Below are 27,544 nucleotides of genomic sequence, written 5' to 3'. Positions count from 1 at the left end.
ACGCCACTACCCAAAATAGATATACAAGTACAAAAATTGTGTGTGGAGCAGGAGGGATTTAGTTGTGTTAATCCAGATGAGAATACATTGTTTTAGAGACTATTTATAGATAGTGAGTTAAAGTGTAGTAATTGAATTGCTTTGTGAAAGAGAGAGATGCTTCCTTGATGCATCCATTTTCTAGCCAATGTGCAAGAGTTAGAACATGTAAGTAAACTTGTGTAGATGAAAAGCAAGACAATACCATTTTCATGCTAAATGTAGTTCCTCCACATCTCCTATAATTAGAAGTGTGCTCTGAACAAGCTGAGACTGGTCCATGCCGAGCAATGATCTCCCGCTGGTACTATGATGTGACTGAACGAAAGTGTGCACCATTCTTTTACGGCGGATGTGGTGGGAACCGAAACAACTTTGACTCTGAGGAATACTGCATGGCAGTCTGTGGCAGCGTCAGTAAGTGGACCTCTCAAGCCTGTAGCAGTCTTTCTCTCTCTTGCCACTGACTCTGCTGTTTGTAACAGATTTCTTTTCTGATCCTTGGGGTGGGCCTGTGCTACCACTAACCATATTTCTGTCAAGATGTTATAATTGCCCATGTTCTATAGAGTGTGTTTGCTCATTAATGTCTGTCTTTCTAATCCAGCATGACAGTGGATGACGACTTTAATCTATGTTGTAGATGCAAGAATCTTGCAACTAGGGAATGAAAATTTCATCCTAACGTTTCTATCAACAAGGCAGTATACAGCTACGGTGTTTCATATAGGTCTTTCTGTAAAAGTGTATTTACATTTCTGTGTCTGTGTGTTTGTCTTCATGCATGTATTATGCATGTGCAAAAAACCCCTCAAAACCAAATTTATACCCAGTTGTTAGTGAAGCTTTAAGTGAGTTAAAATAGTTTTATAATATCTAATCCATGAAAATGCTGTTTTATGTTGTATTTCCTTACTTGAGTTCCTATTTTATCAAAGCAACACAAACAAATCAAAATGTCACGATATTTGTTTCCACGCTTAAATATTAAGCATTCACTTCTTTCCTTTGGACGCTGGCTGTTAGAGTGTGTGTGTAAATAAGTAACTTGGAAACATATATTTGTACAGGAAAAGAAGAAACAGATTTGCTGTTTGAGGTTTAGGTCTTCAAGTGTGATGATGCACATTAATATGAATTAATTACTACCTGTTTTATGTTTAATAACCGTATATTTTAATGATTAACTTTCATGAAGAAGGAATACTCGCTCGTGAGTCCTCAGTTTGTGAAGCGTTGCTGTCCCCCACTGAGGAATACTGAAGCTAATAAATCAAAGATGACATTTAATCTGGGTGTGTTTTGGCTTGTGAGCCTCTTGTACTGTCCCTTTTCCTCTGCCTGGGGGCTGTCCATAAATGATGTAACATATGTTTTGGTAATTTTCAAGGCCCACCTACCCCTTGTAACACTGAAACAAGCATCCAAAATCAAGGACCCTCTGCCCCCAATATGTTCCATAATTTATGGACAGCCCCTTGTCTGCTTTATTTATAGGAATTATATCCTCCATTTACAAATGAAATATACAAGAATGATTGCATATTTCAATATCCAGCCTGCTCACAAGAAAAGAGCAGTGCAGCCAGACTGGCAGGAACCCACCATGACTTAATTTTGTAGAACATCCTACGAATGGTGTCCAGAAAAGCTTTAAATAATACAAAGGTGAGAGTGTGTGTGAGTGAGTTTGGGGGTGGAAAGTGGCAAGAGGTGTAGGGAGTTGGAGAGGGATTCAGATAAAAGCTGCAGAGGAGGAGTCCACGCCAGCAATGGCAAGATTGTATGGAAGGACATGGAGGAGGCAGGTGCCAGAGAAGTGGGATAAGAATAGTAGAAAGAGAGAAGAATTATGGTGTAGGATGGAACAAATTCAGAGTACTTATCAAAAAAGAATTAAAATGCAGTTTTGAACCGAGTCCTGAACTGAATAAGATATTAATGGAGCCTCTGAGGATGAGTGATGTGCTTGTAGTTTTGTATTTGTATGTTCCATGCTGGTGCCAGGAAAAGCTGGGAGTTGGGAAGCCTGTGGAGAGTTGCCATGTAGAGGTGGGGAGGAGGGGTGATTGAACTCAGGGCTTGCTTCTCCCAGCATTATTGACATCATGCAGAGAAGCCACCGTGGCAATGGGAGGACAGAAAGAGCGAGCAAATCCCCTCTGCCAACACTGTTCAGCTGCCAGGGAAAGGCAAGGACAGAGAAAGCTAATTTGCAGCAAGGTGTCTAATTCAGACCACACCCCTGCCAGGATGTTTCCATGCACAGTAGGGTAAAATGGCTGCAACCTTGTGCCCAATTCAAAGAAGCAGCCCATGTAACTAGCAGCATCTTCTGTCAGTGCTCCTCTCCCACCACAGATGAATTTATTCTTTGGGCTCCAGGAGCGCCAGAACCTGTGTAGGAGTGGGGGGCTGCCCCCAACTGGCACTGGAACTGTGGCCCTGCTCCTCCTCCTTCCCCTCAAGGCCCCACCCCCTGACCAGGCCAGAAACCGGAGCCAAGTCATGGTAAGAGCTTCCCAGGAAGCCCAGGCTGCTGTGGGGAGTCCCAGACCCTCCACCTGCCCTGGACAGGGACCAAGATGCCCAAGAGCAGCCCCTGGACCATGTCGCCACTCCCCCCAGAGCGTGCCACCTAGGGCAGATGGAGGGTCTGGGACTCCCCACAGTGTCCCAGGTTCCCTGGCCAGCATTTACCATGGCCCAGCTCTAGGCTTCTAACCTGGCTGGGGGAGTAGGGAGGGGGACCTTGAGGAGAAGAGGAGGAGCACGGGGCAGGGCCACATGGTGAGGGGGGTATGTTGGGGGGTCCAAATGTTCTTTGTGCCCAGGGTTCCAATAAATCTTAATCCTCCTCTGCTATTGAGTATGCTCCTTTTCCCCTAGAAAAGTATTTCTAACTTTGAAACATTTAGCTTCAGGTAACAGAGATGGAATCATGGTTTTATTTGATCATTACATGCATAGAGGGTGGACAGAGGGAGGAATAATTAAATATGTCAACACATGCAGTCAAATATCATCAGTTTAAATGGCAGTTAAGATTGAAGATGAGATGACCAAGATAGAAATTGTTCAAGGGAGAGATCTGAGAAACTGAGCCTTGTGGGAGTCTGTAGAGGAAGGGTCTTGTTGCAGAAAAATAACTATAAGAAGTTAGTTATTGAATAGGAGAGATGTACCATGATAGGAATGAACCTGACTCACCTGCACAGGTTTAGAGATAATCCAGGAGCATCGATTGTCCGTAGCAGCACAGAAGTTAAAGAAAATGTATAGCTTTCTCCAATCACTGTCTAAATCTGATATTGCACCTACCACCATGATATCTGAGTGCCTTTGCCAGGAGAAGTTCATTAATCAGTTTCTTCTGCATAGTTAATGTGCAGCAAGGTGAAATCCAAATTGAAAATGGCGGTAGGAATCGTGTTGTGGGTTTGTTGTATGGTCAGTCACTCAGCAGAGGATTTTGAAACTTGCCTACATTAATCTCTATTTTTTTTAAAAACCACTGCCTGCCTGCAGTTACTACATAGTGAAATATGAGATTCCACACTTTCCCCTGCCAGTTAGAGTGAAAAATAACATGGGCATCTTTTGGCAAATGCTGAGCTTTTCATGGTAAACATTGCACTTCTCAGCCTTACTGTGAGACCAGAGAGATTTTGTAGGATCAGGAAAATACTGTTATAAACACATTTCACTTTACGCCTTTAGAATGTTGTGGTAGGTACCAGTTTTGCAAGCAGGTGGATCTCTGTGTCCAAACCCTTTTGACTGCATTGGGGCTCTGTGCAGGCCAAGGTCTGTCCATATGGAATAGCTTGCAGAATGAGGCCTTAGTTTCTTACCTAAAGCTTCTAATTACAATTTTTATTTCTGGTTTAAGCAACCTTGTCAACTGGAGTACAGGGAAAGATGCTGTTGGTTGAAAGTACAATTAAATTAAATCTGTACTGTGATCTTAAAATTATTTCTATAATATCCTGAAATAATCATGTACATTTGGGTAGAGTTTGAACATTTAGCAGCCCAAGAGACATCTGTGACTGAAGAGCAAATGTTTGAATATTTGGTCTCTTTTATGAGACCATCTGAAAAAGATGGTAGAATTCAAGCTCAAGAGTATTGATAATGGAATGTGGATCCTTTCCTCTCTAGGTCACCTGGTAGAATCCAGCACAGGTCAGTCATGGCAGAAAGCTGTCTGCTTGTTCCATGAACTAAATGGAATGAGTTGGCTCTAGTCCATTTGCAAGTGAGCAGGTGTCCACATAGTAGAACACCCACCAACGCAATTGGTGACCATGTCTATGGTCTTTGAAGGGAGGCCATGGATTAAATGGGACTGGCGACTACCCTCCACCCTCAGATTTGTCCAGTTAGATCAGGTTTGCACCTCATTGGCGGGAAAGCATGGAGAAGTTTTTCCTGTTGTTGTCTATACTCTGCCTGTTCTGTGGATAAAAGGCTTGTATCTCTAGAATGGTTAACCTAGCAATTTTTGCACAGTGCTTTAAAAGAGAGAGAGAGAGGAATCGGTATGGATCTAAAATAAATTAATCAATAAATCCAATCCATTAGGAAAATAATTTTCTCTCTTAACCGGAAGAAAAAAAAAAAAAAAAAACCCATAGAGTTTATAATGGACACATGCTTTCCTGGGTTTCTATTTATAATATGGTTTTAGTTCAGTGAAGACAGCGAATTCCTATTTGGGAATTCTGAGAAGGCATTTTTTGGTGGGAAGGGAGAAAATCCAATCTCGTATTCCATAATGCAGATTTGATGCCTGAAGATTTTTTTAAAATGAGGAATATTTCAGAATTGAGGTTTTATAAGGGTCAGTTGTGCATTGTCTTTTTCTGTGTGTAAATTCACTGCTCATGAAAGTTCTCTAATTGACAGCTCTAGAGACTGAAGTCTGATTTCGTTATCCACAGTAGGGTGACCAGATTTTCAGACTTGGATACCCAATTCTTCCCTCCCCGTCCGTCTCCTGCAATCTACTCTCATTTTCTTTCTCCTTCCCTAACTCACACCTTCCTATTTCCCCCTTGTTCTCTATGCTATACTCACGCACGCTCACTCATTTACTCTGTCCTTCATTCTCATCCAGGCACAGGTTTTTGTTTTTCCCCCCAATGTTCCGTAAAAATCCCAATGTTCCGTAAAAATTCATCTCTAGTGCAGGGTAGGATATGTGCAGATGCCAAAGCAGACTGGTCAGCAGTTGCCTGCCCATTCAGCTAAGCATCCATTAGGCTCATTGTTCAATCACAGTGAGTTTGATTCCATATCAACCTGTTTCAACATGCGGGGAGGGCTGGGTCAGAAGGATATGAGGATTCACTGAGAAGCCAGGATGTATGGCAGCTCTTGAGATGAGGCAAGTCTGAATGGAGAGAAGACCACACAGGACAAAACTGACAGAACTTGTGTGGGACTTGCAAAGGTGCAGGGCCACCGTCTCCATAGTGCAAGGCTAGCATCTCTCTCCCCTCTCCCCACGCCCCCCAACTACCCTGCTAATGTCCCATAGCCTTTATCTGAGAGGACAACCTATGTTCTTCCAATCCTTAGCTTCTCTGTATATCATTGGTCTGCCAAGTGTACAGCGTTTTGTCAAAAAGACTTTTGTCTCCTGGGAACGGGCTCAGATTGCAAAACTCATGGTTTCATTCACCACTGAACTATGCTGGAATTGATCCATTAACCTAGAGGCTAAAGGTTTTAAATACCAGTCACCAATTCTCTTAGCCTTCCAGAGCATGTGTACCCTCAGTATTGATCATTATCAAGGATGTTCAATCCAAAACATACACATTGTACAATGCAAGTTTAAGTACTTAAATTTCCACTATATTAGTATCCATTGTGACTTCAGAGGAGCCATTAGGATCTGTCAAATGAGTAATTCAGATTAAATGACCTTGATGTGAATATCCATTGTCAAAATAGACCAGAGGAGCCATTTCTGAAGGAGCCAATTCTAAATTTTCATTATACCATAAATTCACCAGTTATAGGATTTGGTTTATTGATTTCAGATTTTCTTTGTTTAAACTGTCCTTAAGACTACAACATAAACACTTATTTAATATATATCTTTTCTGAATAACGTTAACAGTTGGGCCCAACTCCTCGAAAGCAAAGAACTTCAGAGTTGAGGCTTCTGCCTCTCCATTAGGTTTAACTTACTTTAACAAAGATGGAATACAATATAACAGGCTGTTATCAGGTCCCTGCAGTAATTCCAGCTTTTGCAAGTTGGTGAGTTCAGAATATCGTTAAATCCTTAGGTCTATATTTCATTTGTTCTTGATTTTAAGCCAAATATGTGTGACATATATATTGTACAACCATGTTGTTGTTGCTAATTGTTCTTTTTTTGAAAATAGGTTTTGAGAAATTTTAATACATTGCATATCTTCTTTGTTCAAAGAAGTAAGGGAGTCAAGATCACATTAACATATACGTTTCCTTGCTCACTAAAAACCAGTTTTCTGATTGTTTATTTCTTAAGTAAAATATAGGTGTCAGCTGTCAAATGTTATTTATTAGGGAAAATATCCACTGATATTTACCTCCAGTAGCATTGACCAATCTTAACCAAGGCTGAATATTAGCATTAGCAAAGGAATCATCCATTTTCAAATAAACTGAAGGGTCCCACCAGTTAGTCTTAAAGAACGATGCTTGCTGTGAAGATTTGCTTAATGCAGACTCTCTTTCAAACTCTGGATAATTTCGTTTTGAGAAGAGCCTGAGAGACTTAGGACATCGTAAGTCCCATTTCAAGAATTGGCATACCAACAATTTAGGCGTATTCAGCAATACACCTCAGTATCATTTTTCTGGTGACACCATCAACTTCTAAAGAATTTAACATGTCATTTGAAAAGGAAAAAATCTAGCTCCTGGGCTGGGCTGCTAAGACTGCCAAAACAATGGAACTTGCCCAGCTATCTCATTCTTTTCAGTTGTGTAAGTTCTAAAGCCTAATGATGACCATTTTGATTGTCAACATTAACTGTTCAATTGCTGTACGTTTTAGAAGAAACATCCAGTCACTATGGGATTTTGGGTGGAGTGTAAATTGAATAATGTCCCCCCAATATATATTGAAAATAGTAAAATTAATCAACTTGCTAAATCTACGTCAATTTAAGCAGTAACTGTATTTAGTAAGTGGTATATATTTTGGCTTTAATCTGTAATCTGAGGCAGGGAAAATTAAAATAAGTATCATCCAAATTCACAGTCCATTCTGGTCAATTTCACGGTCACAGGATTTTTAAAATAGTAAATTTCATTATTTCAGCTATTTAAATCTGAAATGTCATGGTGTTGTAATTGTAGGGGTCCTGACCCAAAAAGGAGTTGTCGGGGGATCACAAAGGTTATTGTGGGGGGGGGGGGGGGGGGGGTTGCGGTATGGCGCAGTGCAGGAGTAAGGGTGGCATGGTATGGTATTGTCACACCTGCTGCTTGTGCTGCTGCTGGTGGGGTGCTGCCTTCAGAGCCAAGTGCCTGGCCAATAGCCACCACTCTCCAGCTGCCCAGCTCTGAAGTCAGCACAGAAGCAAGGGTGTCAATACGGTGATGCCCCTGAAATAAACTTGTGATTCCCCCTGCAATTCCCTTTTGGGTCAGGACCTCCAATTTGAGAAACGCTGGCCTCCCCCATGAAATCTGTATAGGATAGGGTAAAAATACACAAAAGACGAGATTTCACGGAGGGAGACAAGATTTCACGTGAATTTGCTAGGGCCCTAATTTTATTTTAAGGAACATCTGTTGAATAATTAAGATACAATATAAACCAAAGTATTTTATTTTCAAATCTACTATGCTATTATGCACAAGATGTAGATAGTGTAACATGTATGTCTTAATCTGTTACTCTTCTCATAGGCTAATTTCACATTGATTTCAAAACTGGCATCAAACCATCAGTGTCTGTTGACAAGAGCATATTTCTTAAAACACTTTGAATTTGTGCTCCTTAGTGAAACTTCAAGAAAATTGTGTTACATCACATCACAATGCTATGTAGTATCTGGTTTAATGTGTCTTCAAATATAACACACATTGTAATCTACCCCTTTCAAGAATAAATGCTGAAAACCCTGTAAAACAGCACTACATAATTTTCTGTTCTCAGTAAATTTCTTGATCCATTTGCTGTTTGTTTGGGATCTTTTGACATCCCTCTAATTAACAGGTAGTAAAATGTTTTGACAACTAAATGTCCATGTCAACATCCAGAGTATATTTAGCATTAAGGAGTTGAAATATTTTGCTGCATTTGTGTAAACAGAGTGGGCAAAATATATGTAATTTTTAGTTAAAGAACTAAATGGCTCTTTCCATCTTATTTATCAGATGAGTGCTCCAGACAGATGGAGGTCGGGTAACAGGCTTGAGGACAGAAAACAAGCAAATGAGGAAGAACACATTTATCTGCCCTGGATGGCATTGCCCTTTCACTGTTCTTGAGTTTTATAGGGTAATTGGCAGGACTATAGCTATATACAAGCAGCAGAGCTTGCAAGTTGCACCATCCAAGAAGTGCCTTTCTGACAATACAGATTGTGATGGGAAAGATTCATCACAGTCAGCCAGCTGCAGCCTTAACTCACCATGGCATTCCCGAGAGCGTAATTTAAGTTATAGAAGTCCAGCGCTAAAATTTTAAATCCCTAAAACCTAACAGTTTTTGTAAATGACTCTAAGCTTGACATTGCAGCTCTGTGCTCCCCCTTGGGAGAGTGAAGTCTTCAATTTGAATGAAGAAATTTATTGCAAATATATATTAAACCAGTCCCCAGGTATAATCTGCCAAGAGCGATTTTATTATCTAGGCACTCTCTCTACTCTTAAGAGAAGGGTCAAACTGACTCTGGGGGTTAGCTTAAGAAAAGTCTTCTGAGGCAGTTCTCTCTCCTGTGTGGATTGCCTGACGCTGCTGACTTCTGTTTCTCTGGCACAGGAAACAGACAGAACACATGTCTTCATGAAGTTGATGCCAGTTTTAGCAAGATGAGACTCAGGGACAATCACAAGAATGTAGGTCTCTCTGTTGTAATTATTCGAGATTTGTCCTCCAATGAATCTTATCTATACATTTATTTTTTTGTATATTACCTGCCATGGCAGTTTAGTCACAGTTGACTTATTGAGTATAAGTAATCAGTGTACATGAGACAAGCCATTTAAAACTATAATAATATAAGTTGGGCTCATGGCTTGTTCATATATGGAACAAGCATAGGGTATGAAACTTCACTTCAAAACTGATTCAGATTTTTTGACTTTAGAATGCGCAATGGATGGATTAGTAGTATTCACAATAGCAACAATACAGAGAAGTGAACATGCATAATGTTGTGGCAAGAGTTTGATCTAATGTTAGTGATTTTAACAACATCCTTTACAACTTATAGGAATTGACTTTGACCAAGTTTCATGGCTAGAACAAATAGAAGCTTCTCAGATTCTGATCAATAATTTAGTTTGCCTGGAAATTTTCTACAAATAAGAATTTATTTTTCTGTATAAGTGATCAAAGATATTTTTATAGGGGTTTGTCCATCCTTTAGTACTGTGGCAGTAGGTAAATGCTTGAAGTACTTCTGCATCCTTCCCTTCTTAGTAGTAATCTCAAGATATTTAGCACAAGTGAGGGAGGATTTTGTATTTTACCATTTTTTCCCTAAATTGAGGCAGTTTTTCTTTCCTTAATTCCTTTCCCAGTGTAGCCACTTTTTTATTAATATTATTATTTGTAGTATTTTAGTGCCTAGGAGCCCTGGTCATGGCCAGACCTGTGGTGCAAAGGCCCATTGGGGCTAACTGACAAAAGGGTTCATTGTGCTCTGTAAGCAGCTCTGTCTCAGACCTGACAAACTCACTACACCGAATACACTGTTGTCATAGTATTTATCCATAAAGGGTAGCTAGTGAAGTCTCTACTGAAGGCTTGTAACTTATCTGTGCTCATAATCATTGCGAGATGTATGTACTGGTAGTATTTAAGGAATAATGTAACTATTGTAATTATTTAATTATGCCTTTATGGTCTTGGAGTAAAAGTTAGTCACCAGGTAACCATGTGTCTTGGTCATGACCCATTCAAGTGGGAGGGAGTGGTCACCCCACCTTGGCTGGCTGATTATCTAATTTATTGTTCAGTTGCCTATCCTTGCCCCGTCCCCAAACTAGGATTACCATTTGGCTGGTATTTGACAGGCCTGAGCAATATTTTTATGGATTTGCTAGTTGCCAAAAAAATTATTTAATCTGCCGGGGGATTTTTGTATGTGGATCTAAAGATTTGCATTATCATCACAATACACAGGGATATCTAAAGTCAGAAGTTTCTGTGTCCAGCTAAAGATGCTGTAGTGTTCCCACTCTTGCAATTTAAGAAAGAAGATTGATAACATCATTTTATCTGTATTCTCTCTCTCGATACTGTGTAAGTAGCTGTTGAAGGGTGCAGGTGTTGCGGAGTTACATTGTGGTTGGGGGTATGGGTTGCAGTGGACTTGCTTTGTGAGGGGGAGTACTTTTTTTTTTGCATTTCACAGGTGGTAATTGCAAATAATCAAAACCACATACAGGTTAAAAGGCACACCATAAGAGACAGAGATCACCCTGTCTGAGAATAAAGGCAAAAGACTGATTCAGTATATGACAGGGCAGACAAAGATACTCTGCATCCATTCACTGAGGAGCCATCTTGTTGAGCAGGAATGTTTTCCAAGAAAGAGTGGATCACGGTTCCTGTGAAGCCTGCAACAGACTGACCTGTGTGGGGGGAAACTACTTTATTAAATAGGAAAGGCAACTATTAATAAGCGTAGACCTTAGTTCATGTTCTGTAATTTTGTTTTCCATTGTAACCATTTGCTTCCATCATGCTCTCTTGTTTCAAAAGAAGCTTTATTATAAGTGCTCACAAGTGCTCTGCATTACACATGAGCAGTGATTTAAGATAAAACTGTTAAAATGGGGTACGTTGCACTGAGAGCAGATAGTTACCCAGTGTCCGTTTTTTGACTGGAATACCTGGTCAAAAAGGGATGCTGGCGGCTCTGGTCAGCAGTACTGAACAGGCTGTTAAAAGTCCGTTCGGCAGAGCTAAGGTAGGCTCCCTGCCAGCCCTGGTTCTGTGTGGCTCCCGGAAGAGTCGGTAAGTCCCTGGGTGCCCCATTGGCCCAGAACCATGGCCAATGGGAGCTACGGGGGTGGTGCCTACGGGCAAAGGCAGTGCACAGAGCCCCCTGGCCACCTCTGTGCCAGGATGCCACAGGGACATGCCAGCCATGCAGGATCCATGAGGAAAGCACCTCCTGGATCCCGCACCCCAACCCCCTGCCTCAGCTCTGAACCACCTCCCAGAGCCCACCCCCTGCCCCAGCCCGATGAAAATGAGTGAGTGAGTGAGGGTAGGGGAGAATGAGCAATGGAGGGAAGGGGGTTGGAGTGACCGGGGTGAGGTCTCGGAGAAGGGGCGGTGCAGGCATGGGGCCTCAGGGAAGGAGTGGGGCAAATGTGTTTGGTTTTGGGCAATTAGAAAGTTGGCAGCCTTGGGAACAGAGGATCTGTAATTTCTGTAAGTAGCCCCTGTCAAGGGCTGGATGTCACAGGGGTATACTTCAAGGGGATTTGGGAACTGGGGTACATTTCTTTGTTAATCTGCAAGGCAAAGACAGGGCTGGCTAACACCCAGTCACCACAGGAAAGACCTCCTCTTGTGAAAAGCAGAGGGTAACAAGGTGACTTTCATTCTGGGGTACCCCAAAGACCATCACAGGGCCCCATTGTATTGAGACAGTATTGTTCAGCCTGGTAGGTCTCAGCACACTCAGCAGCCTTAACGTTGTCAAGGTTGTTTTAGGCATCACGTCAAAGGAGAGTTTTTTGAGGAGGGATTTGAAAGTAAATAATGAGGTGGCTTTGCAAATGTTTGAGGAGCTCCTCCAAAACGTGAGGGGCAACATGGGAGAAAGCACGAAGGGGCTTCTTAGAAAATGTAACACATGGGTGATGGAGGCTGGTGGTATGAGGTGGAAGACAACATTTCAGTAATATCTGAGAGATAAGTAGGGTGGGGATAGCTGATGAACAGCCTTGAAAGTGAAGACAAGCAGCTTATGTTTGATGGGATAGAAAATGGGGAGTGAGCAAAAGGAGTGACATGGTCAAAGCAACTGGCTAGGAAAGTGATCTTTGCAGCAGCATTCTGAGTGGATAGGAGTAAGATAACATTGCAGTAATCAAGATGCAAGATGATGAGAGCCTGAATGACAGTTTTAGCTTTGTTGTGTGGATGAATAGGAAAGGTGGCATCTTAGAGATGTTGCACAGAAAGTTAGCTTTGTGCTATCTAGAAGAGACTATCAATGCCAGGACAGTCACTGGGTAGTGAATAGTGTGTGAAAGGTAAACTTTCTTCCCCAAAAATGGCTTTTCTCAGAATTGTAGTGAACTTCCTCTCAAATTGTATTTTCTTTGGATGTTCTACCTTGCTGTGATGTACAGCAGTGGTATATAACTGTAACATTTCACAGGCTGAAGCTTTACAAAGTAAGTTTGAAAGTAAATATAATTTCCAAAGCATTAAATATGAAGTAATTTTCCATCCATACACCATTAATAATGTTTCTGTCCAAATCAGTAGAAATTCATAGGATAAGATGTGTAATTAACATGTAGAATATTTAATTGAATAAATATGAGAGAATCAGTGTAAAGACTTTTGTAACAAGACATTTGAGCCAGGACAGGAGGTAAGATGATAAAAACAGGAGAAGAAAAACAACGGTTAATAAGAAAGGACTTTCAGGGAGCAATGGATGTGTGACACCATTACTTTTAACTGTACTTGCATGTCGCTGTTGTTAAACTCATGAATGTTCTAAAACAAAACCCATGAAAAGCATAATATTTGAAAAAGAGATATAGGTGAGATATTTCAGTCACAAAGGCCTCACTTCTTTTTTGTAATGTGGAAATTATGGCAATTGTGTGCCATTGTAACCTTTTTCGGACACATTTGCCTACTTCAGTGACATTTTGTTGTTTCCTTAGAAGTACAGCAACCTTTTGAAGTTGGAGATGGAGAGGAACTAAAAGTTTGGTTTCATACATGGGACCTAGTCATGACTCCTTTTAATGTGTAATTTACGAATCTCCATGTATATGATCAGTTCTAATGCAAGTGATACTTTTTCTGAAAATCTGGCCTCAAGACACAATGGCTGTTTTTCCGATAGAAAATACATTAGCCTGGGTGTCCTAGCCTAGTTTTAATTTGGGTGATTCTTGTGTCCCTTAAATTTCATCTCAATATGGCAGCCTATTGGATGGAGTATTGGAAATTTGTTATCTTTTGTGATAATGCCAAACGCTGATATTGATCGTGATATCCACCATTACAGGAATAGTACATAGCCCTGAACTCAGGTTTCAACACGTGTTGTTTGAGTTCTTCAGTAAACACACTTTAACAGGAAATGCTCCCCAGCTCCAGAAGTCAGTTCTGTAATTCTCCAAAGTTTGAGGTGGCTTTGGGGCAGTGCCCCAGTTCAGGCCCAACAAGTGTTTATTATGTCTGCCCAAAAGTTATGGAGCTTTGAACTCAGAACCTGAAGCTCCCACAGTGGGTTCCAGGACCCAACCGGAATCCAGGACAGTTGGGAGGGATGTGATTTTTTTTTTTTTTTTTTTTTTTTAAGTATTTTGAAAAAGCATTTTCAGATTAAAAATAAAATGTTACTTATGCTTTAAGTACTTTTAAAATGTACTTAAATACAAATACAGAATACTTAAAATACATAAGTACAATTATGCAGAGTACTTTAAAATACTGAGGTGTACCCTTAAGTACATAGGAACACTGTCTGTCATGCACACGTATAGCAACTCTCCCATCCACAAGATGACTGGATTTCGTTGGAGCTGTATATAATTTGTGAAATGACTTGGGATGAACAGTAGTATATAAACATAATATAATATTCAGTGAATGAATAGATTACTTCTGAAATGCAATATAATTAACTATATCATCAATGTAAGATTTAGGTCAAAGCTTTTTAGTCACTGACTAAACAAATTCAGAGGTCGAAGACGGCGAAGGCTCAGAAGGCGCCGACGACACCTGCGTCGCAGCCAGAGACTGCGCCTAGGTCGGACCACCCGGCACCAATACCTGCTGTGGCACCGCCTAAACCGGCACCGTTGACTCCAGCCCCGCGAGGGCCGTTGAGTCCGGCGCCTGACAGCTCCCCGACACCTGCCGTGGTAGAACTCACTTTGCCGTCTACTCTGGAGACATTTTCTGCGGCGAGAGACTTGATCGCCATTACCGATGCAGCACCGCCCCTAACCCCGGCACCGCCGGTGCGGGTACTACAATCCATGGGCAAGCCGACCCTGACCAGACCGCCATCTGTCAGCGTAGTGGACCGGCACCGCTCAAGGTCACGATCCCGCAGACGCTCCAGGTCAAGACGTTGCTCCCACTCTCGACGCCGCTCCCAGTCCCGGCACCGTTCCTCTCCACGGCACCGATCGGACTCGCGGCACAGGTCAGTCTCTCGCTCCCCATCCCGCTACTCACGGTACCGCTCCAGTTCCCGGCACCGACCCAGGCACCGCACCTCCCGGAGCAGATCACGCCGCAGAAACTCGAGATCCCGGTCGACCTCCCGGCACCGCTCCAGTCACAGGTCCCAGTCTCGTTCTCGATACCGCTCTGCGTACCGGCACGGTCCCCACGGTCGCGGGGTGCGAGATCCGTCGGGACTTCAGCTCCAGGCTTTTCTGCTTCTCCATGGCCGTCCAGACAGACGTCCGTATCCTCCCATTCAGACAGCTTGGTCCCTACGGGGGTTTTTCAGGACACGCATCCTCAGGACATAGGGCCTCAACAGTGGTCCTTTTGGACACCCTGGGCATACCATCAAGCCCAGGGTGCTCCCCTAGCCCAGACCCGCTCTGCTGCCTCAGAGCATCAGGCACTAGAGGCCACCATTTCCCGCCCCCCCGCTGCTGAGTCGGAAGAGCACACAACCCATCCTCCCGACTCCCCGGGCCAGCTGGAGCAGGAACCTTCCCAGGAGCAAGAGGCCATCCAGGACCCTCTCATTCCTGGGGTATCATCCTCCTCCTCCCCGGACGAGGCGGTGGCGGGGACCTCATCATCAGGGCCTCCGCCGATAGACCTCAGGGCCCATCAGGACCTCCTTCGCAGGGTGGCTCTCAATATCAACCTCCCAGTGGAGGAGGTCCCGGAAGTCGAGGACCCCGTAGTGAGCATCCTGACCGCGGATGCTCCCACCCGGGTTGCACTGCCATTTATCAAGACTATCCAGGCCACTGCCGACACCCTCTGGCAGTCTCCAGCCTCCATTCCACCGATGGCAAAGGGAGTGGAGAGAAAGTACATGGTACCCTCTCGGGGGTAAGAGTACTTGTACATTCATCCTCCTCCCTCCTCATTAGTTGTCCAGTCGGTCAACGAAAGGGAGCTCTATGGCCAGCAGGTGCTTGCCCCAAAGTCCAAAGAGGCTAGGTGGATGGACCTCTTGGGTTGTAAAGTGTACTCAGCAGGGGCTCTACAGCTCCGAGTGGCCAACCAGCAGGCTCTACTGAGCCGATATAACTATAACACCTGGATGGAGGTGGGTCGGTTCACCGAACTGCACCCCCGGACTCACGCCAGGAATTTACCGCATTCCTGGAGGAAGGCAAAAAAGTGGCCAGGACCTCTCTCCAGGCCTCCCTAGACGCGGCCGACTCGGCAGCCAGAACTTTGGCCTCTGGCATCACCATGAGGCGTATCTCCTGCCTCCAGGTCTCTAACCTGCCTCCTGAGCTTCAGTACACCATCCAGGACTTACCTTTGATGGCAAGGGTTTGTTCTCAGAAAAGACTGATCCCGGCTTGCAGAGCCTGAAGGATAATAGGGTCATCATGTGCTCATTGGGCATGCATACCCCTGTCACCCAACGTAGAACCTTCAGACCCCAACCCCACCGCCTGTACTTTCTGCCTCGGAACAGACAGGACCTCAGTAGGAGGTGCAGGCGGGGTGACCGTAGACTCCAATTTGGTCCTCAAGGGGGCCAAAACCACGGGCCCTCTAAGGCACCATCGGGGCCTAAGTCCAACTTTTGAAGGTGCGCCTGGGGACGGCGTACCAGTCTCAGGACAGGATCCTTTCCCTCTTTTTTCCAGCCATCTCTCCTACTTCCTCCCGGCGTGGTCCCAACTGACTTCGGACCTTTGGGTTCTACGCACGGTGAAGCAAGGATACCACCTCCAATTTGCTTCATCCCTGCCCTCCCACCCCCCATCCCGGTCCCTCTTCAGGGACCCCTCTCACGAGCAAGTCCTCTTACAAGAGGTACAGTCTCTCCTCGCCGCAGGAGCCATAGAGGAGGTACCATTGGTCGAGAGGGGAAAGGGCTTTTACTCCCTCTATTTTCTGATTCCCAAGTCCAAGGGAGGCCTCAGACCTATGCTAGACCTGCGAGGACTCAACAAATGGATGCTCAAGTTGAAGTTCCGCATGGTCTCCCTGGGAACTATTATCCCGTCCTTGGATCCTGGAGACTGGTATGCCGCCCTCGACGTGAAGGACGTGTACTTCCATATTGCCATCTTTCCGCCGCACAGGAAGTACCTTCGCTTTATGGCCAACCACCAGCACTTCCAATTCACAGTCCTTCCCTTTGGCCTCTCCACGGCCCCGAGGGTGTTCACGAAGTGCATGGCCATCGTCGCCACCCACCTCCGCCGGCAGCAGATACATGTGTTCCTGTATCTGGACGACTGGCTCATCAAGGGGATCTGTCAGACTCAGGTCCGACAGCATGTCGGCATAATCACGGACCTATTCTCCTGGTTGGGCCTCCTCCTCAACCCTGGTCCCTACACAAAGGCTGGACTTCATAGGGGCAACCCTGGACTCCGCTCAAGCCAGGGCCTACTTGCCTCAGCCCTGCTTCCAGACGATCGTCTCGATCATCCGGAGTCTGCAGGCCTCCCCAATCACCTCGGCTCGCACCTGCCTCAGCCTGCTGGGACATATGGCCGCATGTACTTATGTGACTAAGTATGCCAGGCTCCGCATGCGACCCTTTCAAACGTGGCTCCATTCGGTCTTCTGCCCGGGCAGGGACCCTATAGACATCCCGGTAACAGTTCCCCCAAGCCCCCTTCGCTCCCTCGATTGGTGGCTAACTCCATCCCTCGTATGTGCAGGGATGCCATTTCATCCACAGCCGCCGTCGCTGGCCTTAATGACGGATGCGTCATCCCTCGGTTGGGGGGCCCATCTAGGTCGCCTTTGTACCCAGGGCCTTTGGTCATCCCAGGAGCTGACGCTCCACATAAACATCCGGGAGTTGAGAGCAGTCCGCCTCGCGTGCCAGGCGTTCCAGCAACATCTTCACGGCCGTTGTGTATCTGTGTTCATGGACAACACAACGGCCATGTACTATATCAACAAATATCCTCTCCCCTGTGTCAAGAGGCCATTCGACTCTGGGACTTCTATATAACCCACTCGATAGACCTGGTAGCGTCCTTTCTCCCAGGGGTCCGGAACACGCTAACGGATCGGCTGAGCCGGTCTTTCTGCTGTCACGAATGGTCCATAAGGCCGGACGTCATCCATTCGATCTTCCGGAGGTGGGGATTTCCCCTCATAGATCTGTTCGCCTCCTGTTCGAACAGGAAGTGCCAGGAGTGTTCTGCTCCTTTCAGGGTCTTTCTCCGGTGTCGATCATGGATGCATTCCTCCTGCCATGCAGGCACCACCTGCTATACGCCTTCCCTCTGTTTCCTCTGGTGCACAAGGTCCCGTTGAAGTTTCGCAGGGACAAAGCGCATCTGATCCTGATGGTGCCTGCGTGGCCCAGACAGCACCAGTACACCACCCTGCTAGATCTGTCCGTGGCCACTCCTGTTCCCCTCCGTCTCCTTCCAGACCTGATCACGCAAGACCACAGCAGGCTTCGCCACCCAGACCTGCGAGCCCTCCACCTCACGGCGTGACTCCTGCATGGCTAAACACAGCGGAGTTCCGCTGTTCCGCTCCGGTACAGCATATTCTCCTCAGTAGCAGGAAGCCTTCCACCCACTCTACGTATTTGGCAAAGTGGAAATGCTTCTCTTGCTGGTGCTCAACACAGGATGTTACTCCCTCGGAGGCCTCGATTCCCACGGTCCTAGACTACCTTCTGGTACCTTAAGCAGCAGGGACCCTCTGGCGACATCCTCTCTGAAGGTGCACCTTAGCGGCTATATCCACTTTCCATCCAGGCGAGGGTGGTCACTCCGTGTTCTCCCACCCCTTGGTCTCTCGGTTCATTAAGGGCCTAGAGCACCTCTATCCCCCTGTACGTTGCCCATTGCCCCTACCTGGGATCTCAATTTGGTCCTGAACAGACTAATGCATATGCACCCACCCTTGAGCTGCTAGCGGACTTGCTCACTCCTGTACGTCATGGAAGACAGTTCCTGGTTGGCCATTTCATTGGCCAGGCAGGTCTCTGAGCTGAGAGCGCTCCTGTGACCCGCCGTACACTGTCTTCATAAGACAAAGTAACGCGACTCATCCAGTCCTCCCTAGTAGTGTCTGCCTTCCATACAAACGCAGGACATCTTCTCCCGGTCTTCTTCCGAAGCCCACTCTTTTCGCGGGAGCAGCAGCTACATCCTTAATGTGCGGCTTTCTATATTGAGCGGCCGAGCTCCGGAGTCTCCCCAGCTGTTTTGTGGCCGATCGCGGAACGGAATGAAGGGCCTGCCAGTCTCCTCCCAGAGAATTCTTTCGGTGACAGCATGCATCCGCCATGCTACGACCTTAGCTCATATTCCCTTCGGGCCATCTCATGACGCATTCTACCAAGAGGTCACTTCATCAGCCACTTTCCTGGCGCATGTGCCTATCCAGAGATATGCCATTGCAGCGACTTGTCATCGGTCCACCACCTTCACCACGCACTACGCACTGGTTCAGCAATCTAGAGATGCTACAGCGGTTCACATACTGCCAATCTCACTCCGACCCCTCCCGCCTAGGTAGGCTAGGGAGTTCACCTGACTGAATGGATATGAGCAATCCCATCGAAGAAGAAAGACACGTTACTCACCTTTGTACACTGTGTTGTTCTTCGAGATGTGTTGTCATATCCATTAGCCCAACCACCTCTCTTCCCCACTGTCGAGTAGGCCGGCCAAGAAGGAACTAAGGGTGGCCGGGTCGGTGGGGTATATATCCGGCGCCACTCCAGGGGGCGCCCAGCCGACCCGCCGAGTGTTGCTAGGGTAAAAGTTCCTCCGACGAATGTGCACGCAGCGCGCGCACACCTGACTGGAATGGATATGAGCAACACATCTCGAAGAACAACAGTTACAAAGGTGAGTAACCGTCTTTTCCTGTCTGGAAGGAGGTGGGGAGGAAGAAGAAGCTGGTTGCCGTGTCTCTTCTCCCCTTAGCCAATATCATATAGTTCTTTCAGTGAAATATTTTATTCTTAAAGTGATCTACAAAGGAATTTTTACAAATGTGCCTTTATTACTTCTCTATGACATATGAAGAACATCTGAAAGAGGGTTGACTTTGTGTGTGTGGCTGTGTGCGTGCACGCACACATGATTCTGGAGGTAACTTCCTTTTTGTCCTGACCACTCTAAAGTATGTCAAGTCCAGTCTTCTCTGTTTTGCTGGAGGAATTTTATGGATCTCAGGGATGTTTACTGTGAGCTTCTGCACCATAATTTAAAAAGAGATCTTTAACAAAGACATTCCTTCTCTAGAGTGTTCAGTCAGAGTTGAATATATGTTCAAAACGCTCTTTAAACATGTGTGACTCAAAACTCTTCTCACTCCTCCTCCTCCATCTGCTCAGCTTTCAGCATCTTGACTCTTCTGATTTCATCATTTCACTAGTTCTCCACCTTTCACAGAATCTTCCAGACTAGACAAGCCCTGAATTTCTAATGAAACCCAGGAGAAATTCCCCAAGAAACCTACTATGTATTTTAGTCTTTTCCGTATGTTTTCAGTTCTGTCTCTCCCCCCTCCCTCCACTGAAGTCATCTTTAAGGAAGTAGCTCTTTGGGGAGGAATCCAGACCAAACCAAACCAAATCCTTTTCTTTGGCTATGAGAAAATCTCCTGTCTTCAACTCCAAACATGTCTGCAATTTCGTTTATACCACGTGAATCAACATTCTTCCTTACAAGGAGAGTTGCAGGGGAGGGAAAGATAACAAGAGGGCTATTAGATTTTCACTCAGAAGGAGCATTTAAAAGGCTTGGATAAGAGCCTCAGGATACTTATGTGAACTTATTGAGTCTTGCCTATCACTAGTCTTGTTACAGTTATCCAGTGCAGATACTGATATTTTTTAAAATTAAGTTTGAGGTTCGGAAGATCTGAGATGTGACTGAACTTCTATACAGGGAAATGTGCAGATAAATTCAGAGCACTAAATGGTGCTGATTATACTCACAATTTGAAATTCCTGTCCTTGTTAGAACCTTCTATTTCAGCTGCCCATTTTATAATATCCTGAACTCCCATTAAGACATTTGTTGATATTAATGCTCGATTCCATTTCATCTACATTTTTACCATCTGGGGTGAATATGAAGTTAGGTTAAATTTTATACATTTTGTCCTTTTGGGTTTTTTTGACAATTGGGATTTTTTTTAAAGAAAAGGACTGGAATCTTTTTACAGCAAAATTTTTGTTCACAGAACATAAAGCTTTGGCCATAGTCTTACGTAGATGATATAGTTAAATAGGTTGCATTTCAGAAGTAATCTGTTCATTCACTGAATATTATATTATGTTGTATACTACTGTTCATCACTTCGCAAATTATGTATAGCTCCAGTGAAATCCAGTTATCTTGTGGATGGGAGAGTGGCTATACATGTGTGTGAGAGACAGTGTTCCCGTGTACTTAAATGTCTACCTAAGTATCTTGAAGTACTCTGTGCTTGTATTTTACGTATTCTGTATTTGTATTTAAGTACATTTTAAAGATACCTAAAGCATAAGTAACCTTTTTTTAATCTGCAAGTGCTTTTTCAAAATACTTAAAAAAAAAAAAAAAAAAAGAGAGAGAGAGAGAAAATCACATCCCTCTCAACTGGCCTGGATTCTGGTTGGGCCCCAGCAGACACATACCTCTCCGTGCCCTGCATTGAAAGAACAATTCCAATATGCACATCTTTTACTTTCTCTTCCCCTATGTGCTTATATTATTTATGTAGCTGTCCATATATGGACCATACAGTTGCAGAAAATGCAGGAGTTGAAAGTACAAGCGTTTATATTTGTACTTGTATTCATAAATACCTAAGTGCTGTTTCCATGGCATACTGTACTTAGAAGCAAGGCTTAGTTTGTAATGAGAGAGGTGCCAGGGCTCAAGCAATTTTTTTTACTTTCATAACAGATTCATCAAGCCCAGAGGTTCCAGGACTATGAACTGCCAAGCCTAGAGGTACCAAGGCTCAGCCCTCGCAAGCCTTGGCACAAATTAAGTACTGCTTATAAGTCTTTCTGTAATGGTGTGTTTGGCACTTATACGTAAGTCCATTTTATCAGCACTTTCAGAAAAACTTTTTGGAGATGGGGAAATTTTTGTAGAATCATAGGGTTAGAAGGGACCGCAAGGGTCATCTAGTCTAACTCCCAAGGGCACTCTTACTTTATTTAAAAAAAGGGAGGGCATATTTTATTATCATATTTGAAAGACTCCATAAACTGCAAAAGGCATGGGGCACAGTTGGCCCTGTTAGGATTTAAACCTATGTTTCCAGGAAGCTTAGATTATTATGATTATTTTTATTATTATTTTATTTATTATTATATTAAAACTAATGCTTGTATCCTCTACGCCACCTGTTCAGGAATCTATAAAGAATCTCATAGGCATTATTAATGAAGAAAAGAGCCATATGAAAAAAGCCCTTTTCTCCTTTGCCATCCAGTAAGTTTGCACACATTTTTTTCTTTCAGATTTCACATAGTAGCTTTTGCATACTCAGTATACCTAATTTAACTGATGGAGTGCAAAGTACAGAAAATGGAAGCTTCCATTTATTTACTAGTATCTTCATAAAGTGAGTACAGATTGCAAAAATCCTTAAGGTGTTCATACATGCTGTTAATGTCTATGTCTACCCAAGAACATTTGCTGTTGGTACTGGGGGAAAAAAAGTGATACACCTCTATCATTTATAGTCCCCAAATTATTCAAACGAAAATTAAAACTTGCAAGAACGGGAGCAATTAAGGATTTTAACAAATATGTCTGCTTATGTAAGAGTAGGGCGATACTGTTGTAATTGTTTCTTCTTCATCATGGTCTTTTTTGTTGTTGTTGCTGTTGATTGTTTTAAGTCCGGAATCTTTAAACTGCTATTAGTCCAGCTCTGTGAGTTTTGATATTCTTTGAGAGATGTAAGTGGGGAACTCTCATATCATTGTTTTGGGACTTTGTGAATACACTAAATAAATAAATTGCGTGATGACCTTAATTTTTAAGCAGACCTCTGTTTTTTAAAGCAAGTTTTTACTAGTCTCTCTTACCAGATTAACTGGTGTTCTGCCTGTTATTTTTAAATTATTTTATTCATCCACTGACAGTGCAGGATTGTTCCCTACAGGTAAGCGAGTGCTAATTTTAAATCACACAAGCAAGAAAACTTTTCCCTTTTCAACTGGGAGGCTATTCTATGTTCTAGTGAACCTCACTGTTTATATTCTGTTCTAATAGACTCTAGACTTTTCCTTTGATCACTTTAATTCCTTCACTCTTAATTAAACTTTCTGTACAATCTTAAATAATTCCTCTCTGTCCTTGATGTTTATACCCTCCAGATATTTGTACATGGTGATGTTAAGCTTAGCAGATGCCTAGTGCACCTGTAACATACCACCCATCCACACAATATCAGTGGTGCCAAGCATTCACACCACTACTGGGATTCTGCTTGGATTGGTGCTGGATTAGTGTTGACAGCAAGCACTGATGTGTTAGCTTTATCATTTCATGTGATATTCCCATTTGACTTTCACAGTGCTCCAGCTCACTCTTCAATGATGCCTTTGACAGCTCAGAGTACTAGATGGGTCACTGGTCTAATGGCTATATGCAGGCTTCCGATGTTCTCATTTCTCACCAGCCTCTATTTGTCACTGTCTGTGTATGCCACAGAGGTTCCACTGCATTAGGTAGGTGAGGAGGAATGTGCAGGGCCCCACGAAAGCATCTGGAGAGGTGGCCTTGCTCCAGTACTTGACCTAGATCACTTTTCATCTGGAAAATAAAATAGGAGAGACCAGAGCTAAAACTTAAAAATTGAAGACAAAAAAGATAAAATCGGGCTCCTTAGCTACTCAGGCAGAAGAATCCAAAGGTAGCAGTGCTTGTCTTAATAGATACCAGGCCACATGTGGTCTGGCATTGGGTCTAGAGGTTACTGGTGACTCTTTCATCCTGGTTGCAAATGTGGGTGCATAGCACAGCATAGATTCTGCCCTTTGAAATGCATGCACAACTTCTTGGGTAGGCCAGACCGTTCAAAGAAAGCAATGGAACAAACCAAAAATGAGAATAGGTGCAAATGGACGTATATTACAGGCATCATGCCAGCTGCCTAAGGGAGTACTCTGGGATAACTGCAAATATTCCTGATGTTTCAATGCTTGCAGGGATGCTTATGCCCTGTGTATGTGGTGCATTGTGTGCGACAGCAGTAAGGTGGTTCATGTTGGATGTTCTGCACTGCTGCAGTTCCACCAGTTCTGTTAGCAACAGCAGATAAGATTAATAGAGTAAGACCAGAAGGACTCTTGCATAAAACAGGCCATTGAACCTCACCCCTCCCTTGTGGCTGAGCTATAGCTTATCTTTTAGAAAGACATCCAGTCTTGGTTTAAAGATTCAAATAAAAGAGAATCCACCGTGTCCTGGGTACATTCGCCCCCCCCCCCCCCCCTTGACCCCCACTCTGCCCCAGACCCCATCCCCAAAAAAAGCTTAATTACCATCACTGTTAAAAATATGCAACTTATCTCTGATCTGAATTTATCTAGCTTGGGCTTCCAGCTATTAGGCCTTATTAGGCCTTTTTCTGCTAAATTAAAGAACGGTCTGTTATCAGAAATCTCTTCCCTATATAGGTTCTTGTGATTGTTATTATTTAACCTTTTCTTGGGTAAACTAAACAGACTGAGCTTCTTAAGTCCCTTTATATAAGACACATTTTCTAGACCTTAAATCATTATTGTGGCTCTTTTCTGAACCCTTGTTCGTTTTTCAACATCCTTTGGACTCCAGAGCTGGATAAAGTATACTAGTAATGATCTCATTAATTCCATATACAGAGGTAATACCATACCTTTAGTCCTTCTTGATGTTCCTATGCTTATATATACATGGGTAGCTTTATCCCTCTTAGCTACAACATTTCACTGGGAGCAGTTGTTCAATTACGTATCTTGGTGACATCTATGTACTTTTTCAGTGTAACTCTGTTTCAGGATACGGTCCACCAATCTTGTAAATTTGATCTGCATTGTTTGTTAGATGCAGCAACATTGGCTGTGCCTCTGCTAGAAAACTTCATAGCTGTTATTTTCTACCAGTGGTACCTGCTCTGAGCAGGGTTAGGTGACATGTTGGTAAAAAGTCTGATCTGTCTCTTAGCTACAACTTCCACGGTTACTGCCATGGGTGGAGTAGCATCAGTGAAGAATCACAGGTGTGAATTTTGTTAGGGTACATAACTAGCGGCCAGATTTTTTTTTCAAGTGCCCAGCACACACTGTTGGATCCAGATTTTCCAAACAGCTCAGCACCCAATATGCTGAGCTCTTTAGAAAATCTGATCATAAGTATCCCACTGAAAACTGGGTATTGAACACTTCTGAAAATGTGCCTCTTATTTAGACAACTACATGGGAGAAGAGTTCTTGAAAATCTGTCCTTAAATGTATACATGGCCTGATTGATCTTATATTATTCAAAATGCCCATGATCTTTTTTGTGTGCAATAAATTAAAGGTTAAATTTGTATACTTTTTTATTGCACAATTATTTCATCCAATTGCTTTTTTCCACTTAAAACTTTTCTTCATGATACATATTTTAATTTTATTTTTTTCATTTTTAATAAGTTTTATTAACTGTAGTTTCAGTAAAGAGAAATACATGGAGGAAATCAAATATGATTGTGACAAACATTAACCACAAAGGTAGAAAGTTGCATTTTTAAGTGATTTAAGAAAAACACAAAAAGTTTTCTCTTCACTCAGTTGAAGTTGCAAATGATCATAGCTGGAATTCATCAGTGCTAATACATTTTTTCAATAGAGAACACAGTACCATAGCAGGAATGTCCTTAATCTAACACAAATTATTTGCCTTGTCTTACATTTGTAAAGCATCTTGTAAATTTAAGACACTCTATGAAAGTTTTGTAATAAAAACAGCATGGGCGTCCAGCAAAACCATGTAAGTTGTATGTTTGTGGGTGAAATTTATGTTTAGTGATGTGACAACTGGAGGCAGATTGGTCTGATGAGCATAGGAAAGAATCAGGGGTCAGGACTTTCCCGAGTTCTAATCTTGACTCTGAAACTGTCCGATTTACATGATTTTAGGCAAGTAAGTGAATCTTTTGTGTCTCAGTTTCCTTATCTGTAAAATGGGAATAACTTTTTACTTTCCTCACAGGATTGTTGTAAGAACTATTGTACACTACATATGTACAAAATATTATGATTAATAAATGTATGTTGGCTACTAACCATGTGGGTGAATGTGCGTAGGTGACTGAATTATAGGGCTATATTTACATTACATCATAATTACATAATGACTCCAAGAGTAGAAAATATTACAGCTTCTGCATTTCTTGACTCTTTGTCATTGTAATTGTATAACTTAACATTCCATTCACATTGGGGTTTCTGGCAAGGAACAGGAGAGTTTAAAATAAAAATAGTAAAAAGAAATTGTACAGTAACTCTTCACTTAGTCATCCCGGTTAATGTTGTTTCGTTGCTGATCAATTAGAGAACATGCTCGTTTTTAAACTTGCCCGATACTCCCTTATAATGTTGTTTGGCAACCCCCCTGCTTTGTCCACTGCTTGCAGGAAGAGCAGCCCATTGGAGCTAGTGGTGGGGGCTTGGAAGCAGGGTGGACCAGCAGCCCCACCCCCATCAACTCCCCTAAGTTCTCTGTGCAGCAGCCACCCAGCAGGCTATCACTTGCCCGCAGTTCAGCTGTCCCTCCCCCGACTGCTGTGTGCTGCTCCTGCCCTCTGCCTTGGAGCTGCAGCCATGAGCCTCCTGCTTACTGTGTGGGATGGGGGTGGGAGGATGCAGGAGGGGGCTAATATCAGGGTATCCCCCTCCTCCTGCCCGCTGCTTATCCAATCTCCTTAGAGCAGGGGTGGACACAACAGGGCTCAGCACAGAGGGAGCTTGCTGGCAGCAGCTGCTGTCTCAACTTACTGATCTACTTAAAAAGGCAATGTACTTAGAGTGGGGTCAGCATACTTAAAGGGGCAATGCGCATCTCTCTCTCATACACACACGGTGTGTGTGTCTTTCTCTGTCTGCCATTCTGTCTCCCCTCCCTCCACCTGTGCTGCCTTGTAGAGTGTGAGGCTACATTATAAACAATGTGTTAACCTTTGAGGGCTCAACTGTTCTAGTTCATCATTTAGCAGTAAGGCATACCCCACCCTCTTTTACCCTCTGACTTCACAATCATCATGGCTGTGTACAGTATTAAATTGTTTGTTTAAATTGTATTGTGTGTGTGTATGTGTATATCTATCTATCTAGCTATAGTCTTTTGTCTGGTGAAAAAAATTTCCCTGAAACCTAACCCCCACCCCCATTTACATTAATTCTTATGGGGAAAATGGATTAACATAGTTTTGCTTAAAGTCACATTTTTCAGGAACATAACTACACCATTAAGCAAGGAGTTACTGTACTTAGTAAGAAAAATATTAGGCCCAATCAGACTTTAAAGACTATGTATAAACATAGTAGAGAAGGGTCCAACTTTTTGCAGCTGGTGTTTGCCTGGAGGGTTTTATTTGCTTCTATTGTTTTCATGGTTGTACCTTTGCAATAGGTGCATTTTGTTTAAATTAAATCTTAAAATGTTCAAAATATGGTAGGGTGCAGTAAAAAAAATATGGAATAACCCTAAAAATTGCAGTATAGCAGGTGGTTGTGGAGTCCATGATTTTCAGTAAATCTCTACTAGAAAATGTTTTCCCTTGTTACTTAGCAGTTGATTGTTGCTACTGAATCATGAAAGAATGGGTTGATTATCTCACAGGAGTATCTTTTAAAAAAAAAACAAGTATTCTTGTTAACCCTCCAATGCATTGATCAACTTAATAGCATAGGGTTTTTAAATCCAT

The 27,544-nt window shown here is 43.4% G+C and overlaps 1 protein-coding gene across 4 annotated transcripts in view; it reads left to right on the top strand.

The window, feature by feature from the left end:
- APP (amyloid beta precursor protein) overlaps window positions 1-27,544 on the top strand; it is a 384,911-nt gene that overhangs the window by 239,143 nt on the left and 118,224 nt on the right. For 2 of the 4 annotated variants that reach the window (XM_075073299.1, XM_075073298.1), the window contains exon 7: window positions 289-456. The exons of the other annotated variants lie outside the window; for them this stretch is intronic. In XM_075073299.1, the coding sequence (XP_074929400.1) occupies window positions 289-456 (168 nt within the window). The remainder of the gene's footprint in view (window positions 1-288; window positions 457-27,544) is intronic. 4 annotated transcript variants of the gene reach the window in all.

Source organism: Chelonoidis abingdonii, chromosome 1 (assembly GCF_003597395.2).
Source record: "Chelonoidis abingdonii isolate Lonesome George chromosome 1, CheloAbing_2.0, whole genome shotgun sequence".
NCBI classification, from domain to species: domain Eukaryota; kingdom Metazoa; phylum Chordata; order Testudines; family Testudinidae; genus Chelonoidis; species Chelonoidis abingdonii.
This window is presented reverse-complemented; position numbering and strand designations above follow the sequence as displayed.